The sequence below is a fragment of the Geotrypetes seraphini genome, chromosome 16 (genome assembly GCF_902459505.1).
Source record: "Geotrypetes seraphini chromosome 16, aGeoSer1.1, whole genome shotgun sequence".
NCBI classification, from domain to species: Eukaryota; Metazoa; Chordata; class Amphibia; order Gymnophiona; family Dermophiidae; genus Geotrypetes; species Geotrypetes seraphini.
Genome location: NC_047099.1, coordinates 20,286,421 through 20,295,959, shown reverse-complemented (window position 1 = coordinate 20,295,959; position 9,539 = coordinate 20,286,421). Strand labels below are relative to the sequence as shown.

Genomic DNA, 9,539 nt, shown 5'->3' with positions numbered 1-9,539 from the left:
CTGGTCTAGGACACCTCACAAGATGTCCAGAAAGAAGGCTTTGAAAATCAGTACTTAGACATCCTGGCAAATAGGACATTCAAGTGCCAAATTATGCTGGTTTTTTTTAGACGTCAGTGTTTTGAAAATGCCCCTAATAGCATAACACCAGCTCTATATAGCCAAGGCTCTCACTTAATAACTCTGTATATGGGAAACTAATTTTTGCACAGCCTAGAGCAGGGGTGTCCAATGTCGGTCCTCGAGGGCCGCAGTCCAGTCGGATTTTCAGGATTTCCCCAATGAATATACATGAGGTCTATTTGCATGCACTGCTTTCATTGTATGCTAATAGATCTCATGCATATTCATTGGGGAAATCCTGAAAACCCGACTGGATTGCGGCCCTCGAGGACCGACATTGGACACCCCTGGCCTAGAGCCTTGGACTTCACTCCCAATCCTCCAGGGCTCCAATCAGGTCAGGTTTCAGGAGAGAGATGTACATGCCTCATTCTCATGCATTTTAATTGGGGGATATCCTGAAAACCACATTTGTGGGGGGTCCTGGTGAACTGGAAGACCAAGGCTCTAGGGATTCTCAACCCAGTCCTGGGGACACACCAAATCAGTCTGGTGTTCAAGATATCCACAAGGAATATGCATGAGATATATTTGCATGCAATGCTTCCATTGTTTGCAAATCTATCTCATGCATATTTTTGATGGGATCCTGAAAACCTGATTGGAGGACTGGGTTGAGAGTCTCCTTCTAGAGTCTCCCATCTGTTCTCTCTAAGCTCAACTACCACCTGATCTCTTTCTAAGTGAGACTCCAGCTTGCGTTAGTGTACACAGAACTTCTACCTGGTTTGATCTGTGTATACTTGAAATAACAGCTTCATCTCTTTATATCCCAAAGAGCTCTCTATATACCAGACTCTACCGTAATCTCTACCCAAGAGATTCTCATTTGTTTTATTGTATAACCAAGACTCGCACCAGGTTTTGCATACCATAGGGACCCGTTTGATTTTTGTATATTCAAGAATCCTGCTTGATTCCCTTTACACCGGAAACTCTTATTTGATCTGTGTATACTAGACTCACGTCCAATCTCTCTGTATAACACAGTCTCCCGTCTGATTTCTGTTTACTCGAAAATGGCGCCTAAGGGTATATGGAGTCCCACATAAGACTTCATTCTGATCTTCCTGTATACCCCATTTGCCCACGTGATCCTATGGACATCTCAAAGACTTCCACCTGTTTGCCCTATATCCGAGACTCCTTCAAGCTCTCCCATCCACCTGAATACCCGAAAATTCCAATTCATTTCCATATGCCCAGTCCTCTCGTTTGATCCCTATATACCCACGATTCTCATCTCTGTACGGGAGACTCGCCCGATCCTCGTATACTCGAAATTCTGCACAGGAGTCTCCTGCCCGATTCTCATATACCTAAGATCCGAGATTCTGATCTCTGTGTAGGAGATCCCCGCTCTCGATCATCATATACCCAAGATTTTCAGGATGCATGCTTGAGCATCATATACGGAGACAGATTTCCGCCTGATAATCGTATACCCGAGATTGTGATCGGTGTACACGGGAGACTCTCGCTTGACCCTCCTAGACCTGTGATTGTGATTTCTGCACACAGGAGACTCCCGCCGGATCCTCATATACCCGGGACTCCCTTCTGATATCCATATACCCAAAGGGTAGAATGACTACCCCCTTCTTGGTGTACACATCCTACCCTTTCTCTTTGGAACCTTCAATCACAACCAAAGAGGTTTTTGCCGGTCAAAAGAGGTGAATCTCCCAAAGTTTTTTTCCTATCCGACTGTTGCGTTCTGTCAACACTCCCGAAAAGTTTACGCCAAACTGAAGAGTTAGAAAAGTTGAACTTACCGGAGCACCCCCCCTAGGTCTTTGCAGAGCCCCCAGACAGATGACTGCGGCACCGGTGATTTATTACCCGTGAAAGACCTCCGAGTACCTACTCGCCGAGGTGGAGACTGCAGGAAAGGCAGAGAGAGAAAGAGAGCGAGGAAGCCATGAGTCATCCCATTAAAGCTGAAAGCCCCGAAAGGGCCAGAATTCTCTTCCAGCTATTTCTCATGGCCCTGAAAAGTTAACGCATTTTGCAAATTGCGCTAAACCCCTTTGCATTCTATAGACGAACCTACGTTTTTTGAAGTCGAAATAGAGGGTGAGGGGGTGAGAAACCCGAGCATTATTTTAGTAGAGAGAGAAAAAAAATATTAATGAACTGCAAAGAGAGAGAGAAAAAAAAGCAAACGTTTCTTTGGTTTATTTTTTTTATTTTTCTAGAGCGATTTCTCACGATCGGTTGCAGGAGGAAAACATGTGTCCAGAGGTTATTTATTTTGCGACGAAGAATGATTTCAAGGGAGATTTCTAGAGATGAGACGCATATAAGTAACAACCGAGACAGCTGCCCGGGATTCTTGAATGGGGCAGTTTGGCAATAATATAGTTTCTGGGGATGGGAGGGATTCTTCTCTCCCCCCCCCCCCCGACACACACGCATTTTCTTTCCGTTTCTGTATAGTTATGGGTTTATAACATGAAAAGTTTGGCTAGGTAGTCCAGCAGTTTGGAAGCCCACCAACCAAAAGTCATTTTCAAGTATCGACTTTGGAGGGAGCTGGGCTTTTCTTAATGCTGCTTTTGACGCAAGAACCTGTCCTCCCCTCCCCTCCCCCACCCTCAGTAAAATTTTGCAGGGTGGGTGATCTGCAAATGTTCTTCCATACTCTATCGGGGGCGGCAGAGATGATCCTGCCTTCTTAGCAGCGGGATAATGAACTCCACATGGGTTTAATATTGCTCCTAGAGCAATCTACTTATATGAACACGGGTAGATAATAATCAATATTATCCCGAATATGAAAAGACAAGTGAGAGGGTAAGGAAATGGGATACACATGTGGGATCTCTAGGGTGGGTCATTAGAGTGGGCAGACTTGATGGGCTATGGCCCTTTTCTGCCGTCATCTTCTATGTTTCTAGGGTATTGTATAAATATGATATATCGCGCGTATCTGCATAGACCGGTTATTACATGACTGGTGTTGGTTTTACCAAGCTGCATGTGTATCCAGAATATCTCAAGACTAGACGAGGGATGTTATATGCGGCGTGATGCAACTTGAATATCTAATAGCAGGAGGCTAATATAGGCTGTATGTTATATGCTGAATATTTATGGGTGAAATGCAGCAGCAGCCAGAACAGAGAAGACATAGCGATCTTATATGAGGTTTTCTTTCTTATTTCTTTATTTAAAAATGTATATTCCCATATCCTACAATTCTATGCGGATTCTTCTTCTGGTTTTTTTAAATCCCTTAGTAAGGATGATACCTAGTAAGTTTCTTGATATTTCTTTGTATGCGGTATCAGTCTGGGCTATATTTCTGGCTGCTTTCGTGTTTTAATTTTGGGAAAATCAAGCAAGGCAAAAGTCTCTCTCTCCCTCCCTCTCCAGCAACCCCCCCCCCCTTCAAGTTATTAAAGGCATTTGTGCGTGGAGTTAATAAACAGAGCGGGGAACAAGAAAGCGGCTTCATTTAGGGCAGAAATGATCACAGAGGGGATTAAGGGATTGCTTGGTAATTTAAAGAAGTGGGAGATGCGGGTTAGGAACCTCAGCCTTCACCCTCCCCTTCCCCCCCCCCTTCTCCTGTCTTCCAGAACCGGGAGCAGGGTTTGATAAATGAGGACTGCGTAAATGGAGACGTCACTAGCCTATCAATCTGATCCTCGAGCTCCCTGTGCAAATGACGAGGGTAATTCGACAGAGCCAGGTGCTGCAGCATGAATCATCGGTTTCTCAAATGACAGGGGGGGGGGGAGGAATACATATTTCACTCGCCATAGATGCCGGACCTGAAAGAAAGCCTCGACGTTCCTTGCAAGATGAACATCTTTAAGCAAGAGTTGGCGTCACCCTCTTTTGTTCATGTACTGGGGGGGGGGGGGTGCATACGCAGATTTATGCCTTCGAGTGGTTTATAAACATATGAAGGCAGGAGAGACTCACTCCGAGATTAGAAACTGTCGTGAGGTGACAGAAACTAGGAGGAAGCAAATCACAGAGATCGGAGATAGACAAAACATTTTTGAGGGACAGAGATGTGTAAGAGACAGGAAACATTTGTTGCACCAAGACCAGAGTGTTTAGAGAGGAAAAGTGCATGCTGCAAAAGCCTTGGGATAGTTGCAAGCCCGATGCACAAATGAATGCCACATAGCTTTTCCCCCACGACATGTAGCAGCTGGAGCTCACTCTCTTCTCCTATTGTCCGGTCCTGGGGCCCTGTAATAAACAAGTTTCCCAATTTTGACTTTCTCATCTGCAGGGGGAGGGTGAAGGGCTCTCGCCGGCCACCCCCGCCCTTCCCTTCTAGTTGCCTGGAGTACAACGGCGCCTTGTTCATTCATCCCCCTTCATTCATGCGCTCTGCCATTCATCCTTTCCGTGTCTGGCGCCGCGCACGCGCGGTCCCTTCCAATCCTTAGCGCCTATTCCTTGTGAATGAACGTTGACGTCAAGGCTGGGAAGAGCGTCTAGGGGGAGGGGGGGGGTCACGTGATCCCTAAGACGGTATAAAGTCTGAGAGCGCTGTCCGCGGTGCTGAAACTGGAGCCGCGACCGGCAACTTGAGAGGGGCGAAGCGGAGACTGGAGAGAAAGAGCGAGCCGAGCCGGATCCCTCCTTCCTGCCTGACCGAGGGCGACCAAACTCGCTCCCCAAAGTAAGAGCTAAAGTCACTGTTACTCTTCATCCATCCCAGGCAGAAAACTCCGGTTTGCAAAAACTAGTATGTCATACCCGTTGTATTATGTACATTATATCCCAGTGTGTTTGTATGTTATGCAAGATGTTCCCCCCCTCAAAAAAAAAAAAAAAAAAAAAGTTTATTTTTTTCATCTGTGCCTGATTGTGTTTCTTTAGTTTGGGTTTATGTGTTTATATGCGTCCTATGCTGAGTTTTAGAAACGCATAGGGTGTGATGATTTTGTGCCTTCTTGAGTCCCTTTTCTGTCGGATGTTTTGCACGATTCTTTATTTGTGCAGACTGCCGAGGACTGGCCCCCCCCCCCAAAGGAGAAAATTAGACAGTGATAGCCAAAGCTTATACAGGGAAATGGGCTAGCAAGATACAGCTTCCCTTGAATCTGCTCTAGATAACCGGCTGATCCTCGTCTTTAGACCATGCCCGGGGACTCTAGAAACGTATATTACTATCTGCATTTAGAAACATACAATAAAAATGGAAAAAAGAAGGGGGAAAAAAAACAAACAACTTATCAGAAAGAGAAAGAAAGAATAGAAAATAAATAAAACTTGTAATAAAAATCTAAAGAAAATATTGGGGAAAAAAGGAAAATGTACAAAGAAAAAAAAAAGGGAAATAAAGAAAACAGAAGGAAGGAAATGATACATTTGCAATATGGTCTTACTTGGCGGTGTTTGTGATTGTGTTATAACTAGCAGCTCTAGTGTTTACCCTTCTTGTGTAAGGGCTTCAAAGAAGGTTTGGATAGGTACCTGGAGGACAAAGGGATTGAGGGGTACAGATAGGATTAGAGGTAAGTTATAAAATTAGTCGGGGACCACTGTTTGAGCGGACCGCTGGGCAAGATGGACCTCTGGTCTGTCTCAGCGGAGGCAACTTCTTATGTTCTTATCTATCCCTGTAAATTACCTTTCCTCCCAGCTGGGGAGCACAAGGAGGAAATTCCCATCGAGCAAACCTTGGGGATCAGGCATCAGAGCCATCTCTGGAGCTGGCAGTGAGTTTTGACTGGGTCGTCTAAAGAAAAGACAGTTTCTTAGAAAGCAAAGAATTCTGATACACAACCCACCCACCGTTTAGCAGAAGTTTTCTTTCTTCGGGTATGTGGAAGGCAATTCCTTCCCGATAAAACTCATAAACTGACCTCTTCTCATCAAAACAGTTAGCAGCCCCATTGGTTGAGGAGCCTTTTTGCAAATGTCTCTGTCATACTTATATCATTTTCTTCCTTTGTACGTGGCTCCGTGTATGTTAATCTCTACCCTTTTTTTGTCTGTGTGTGTGTGTGTAGTTCCCTTTATCAGTCCTCCCTTCTCTTTATTATTTTCTTGGACAAGACTTAATGAGTATGGGATTCTCCCGACCGCAGAATTAGTTCCTGTTTGCTTTGCAGAAATAGGTTAGTCTAGGCTCTGGGAGAATCTCGTTCGCTTCTCCAACACCCAAGATGACAGGCAGCTCAGGGTCACTTGCTCCATCTGGTCCGCTCTCTACAGTACTGCACACATTTTTAAATCTATCGCCTTTCCCTTTTCTGCATTATCATTAATGTCTCCATGTGTCTGTCTCTTTTCTCTAACTGAGAAAGATGTGGGTATAAACCTTGCCGACAAGACTCCAGACAACCTGCTCTCCACCCCTCCCCCAAGATCCCTTGCACTGCTTGATTTTCTGAGCTGGAAAGCAAACACAAAGGGAAGATATGCAGGAAGTGTCAATGTATTTGGTATAGTGACTGCAAAGGAACACCTACTGCTGGTAAAGCACACTAAGTGTAGCTATATATAACTATATCTATGGACATAGCTATATTTATTTGCTTTATGATTATATCGATCAAACCATCTATAATTACTTTCGGTTACTAAGTGGGTGAGGCACAGCATATTTTTAGTCATGCAAAGAGTAGGAAAACCGCTGCATCTTCAAACACCTCCTCTGTGGTTTCAGGAAATCTGAATTCTTAAAAGGAATTTGCTGTTGTTTTCTTTCCAAAATTGCACTTTAGGGACTAAAAGAGTTGTGGGAATTGGTCAGACTCATTAGCGCTTATTTTCTGCTTTAGGGGCCTGCTGCTTTCAGTAATTTCTCCCATTCTTTAATAGGCAAGAAGAAATTATTCCGAGCGGCAGGAACCATCATTAAAACCTTCTTTCTTTTTTTTTTCCTTTTCTCCTACAGCTCTCAAAGCAAGGCGATGGTTTGGATAACCTCTCTACCGGGAACAGTTCTTATCCTTTCTGTTAGTCTGTTGCACAACTATAGTGTTCATGGTGCACCTCTGGTAGACGACCAGCACGCAGACCACCTACAAAAATCATTGTACCAAGAGGAGGATGTGGGCAGCAGGCAGGAACCTCTAGAAAGTAAACGTCAAGCTGAAAAAGCCAAGGAGGTGCAAGCCAAGCCTTCTTCTGAGTACCCAGCCAAGGAGGTACAAACAAGATCTGTTCCCCTGCACTCATTCAAGGATGGTCATGTCAAACCTGATCCTAAATTTCCTGACAAATCTTTTTCCATGAATGAAGTTCGGCCTGAAGAGGATGATGATCTCTTCAAAGACATTGATCCACAGACCTTAGCAGCTGTGCTCCTTCAAGCTCTAAACCAGGACTCAGAGAAGCATCAGGTACCAGATGACAAGTATCAAAGTGACACTCACTTTCAAAAATATGGGGGCAGCTATATGGAGCCTGAAGTCCCCAAACTGGAGGAGGAGAAGATGACTGAGAAAGTGCAGAGCAGAACCAGAAGCTCCAGTTTGGAAACTCCCAAACAAGCTGCTGCCGTGGAAAATGCTCCCAACTGGAAGGAAGAAGAAGAAAAGGATGAACAGGACCTGGAGAAGCTAAAATCAATGTTAGAGGAACTGCAGAAATACAGCACTACTGCCAAGAGGGAGAGGTCTAACCCAGCAAAAGAGCTCTCCAGCCCAGAAAGGGAGGAGGATTATGACCAAAATCAGAAAGACATCCTGAAAGAATTAGAGGAATTTCAGGAGTTGATGAAGGACAAACAACAAGAAACAGAGATTGTGGAGAGCAAGAAGGAAAGGAGCTTGTACTCTAGGGAAAAGGGACAGGAAAAAATGAAGTATCTGGAAGAGCTGGCAGAAAGGAAGAGGATAGAAGAGGCTAAGGAGGCAGAAGAGAAGATAGCAGATATTGCCTCAGACCTGTTGCTGCAATACTTGCTGAAGGGTGAGGAGAACATTGACCAGGACAACAATGGCAAGGAGGAGCAGGAAGCCTTCAGAGATGAAACAAAAAAGAACTCTTTCCTCTTTGAGGATGAAGAGAATGAGGGGGAAGGACAGAGGGAGGAAGATACTGGAGCTGAGGATAAGAGATCCAATGAAGAGGGGGATGACATTGATTCCCAAACCATAGATAAACTCATTGAGATCTCCAGCAAACTTCATCTGCCTGCTGATGATGTCATAGACATAATCAATGATGTGGAAAAGAAGAAGAAAGATTCCCCAGAGAGGATAGAGCCAAGGCACCGACAATTCCATAGAGAGAAGGTGAGGACTCCCCCTGCCCGACATGAAACCCCACACAAAGTCTATTACCCTTCCTACCAGACTGAGAGATCCTCTAGACACCGTATGAAGGAAGACCAAGCCTGGAATGATGTGCTGGGCAATGACTTAGACTATGAGGAGGTGCCCATGGTAGTGCCTAGAAGGTACCGATCCAAGCAGAATACCTACCCCAACTATATCAGGTCCAGGACTTTCCCGCAACCTCGCCAGTACTACTACAAGAAACCAGGACTCTTGATGCAGAGAGAAGATTATTATGATGACAGCCAAGAGAAGGAGGAAGAGTTGGAGAATTACATTGAGAAGATCTTGTTGAAGCACCCAGAAGTCTTTCAGTGAACTGCAAAAACTACTTTGTCATTTAAAAAAGCAACAAAATAAAACCATGTTTTGTGTGTTAAACATAACCAGGTTATGCATGAGTCAGGAACATAAAGATCACAATTCAGTCTGTGTAGCTGGTAGTCACAGTGACCATAGCTGAAAGTGGACAAGGCCCCATAAACAAACACTGGACTTTATTACAATCTCAATATGAGGTGAGGATATAGGGGGCTGGGGGAGGGTAGAGACAATTTCTACTTCCAAAGCCAAGAGCTTTATCTGATGACTACTCCTGAATTTTCCTAAAATATGTTCCCTCAAGTAATCCAGATACACCAATAGTATCTCTAAAATATTCATAAAAAACATCCCAAAATGTGAAAAAAATCCCTAAAATCTGAAGTCTTTTTGGGATTCGGTTACCCTGCACTACAGATTAATTAATTTGTTCAATTTTCAATATCTCTTTGCAGTTCAGAAATACCACAAGCATATTTTCTCTAGGTTCTAGAAGTTAACCGCTTCTCCCTTCCCACGAAACATTTCAGGAAAGAAATAACATATGTAGTTCAGCTCTTTTTGGGGTGGGTGGGGGAGGGTAGATCTGTTACCGGACTAGATCATTGATTGAGATCATTTCAGGGTTGTTGTTTTTTTTTTCAGACAAAATTAACATGCACAAAAATTCCAAGGGCTTGTCTAGAAAGAAGAAAGGCAGGTTTAATCCTTGAAAGTATCAATCTTTTCTGTTGCCTTTTCACATTTTTTTGTAAATTTCTCATGTACAAATGTAATAAAGGGAAACAATACAAATGTTTTTAATAAAATTTGATATAGATTTTTAAATATGAT

The 9,539-nt window shown here is 43.9% G+C and overlaps 1 protein-coding gene across 1 annotated transcript; it reads left to right on the top strand.

Moving 5' to 3' along the window:
* Window positions 1–4,671: 4,671 nt before the first annotated feature.
* On the top strand, window positions 4,672–9,255 carry VGF (VGF nerve growth factor inducible). Its single transcript, XM_033925585.1, has 2 exons — window positions 4,672–4,771; window positions 6,998–9,255. Exon 2 carries the CDS (start codon window positions 7,014–7,016, stop codon window positions 8,700–8,702), a length of 1,689 nt encoding a protein of 562 aa, XP_033781476.1. The 5' UTR covers window positions 4,672–4,771; window positions 6,998–7,013; the 3' UTR covers window positions 8,703–9,255.
* The last annotated feature ends 284 nt before the right edge of the window (window positions 9,256–9,539 follow it).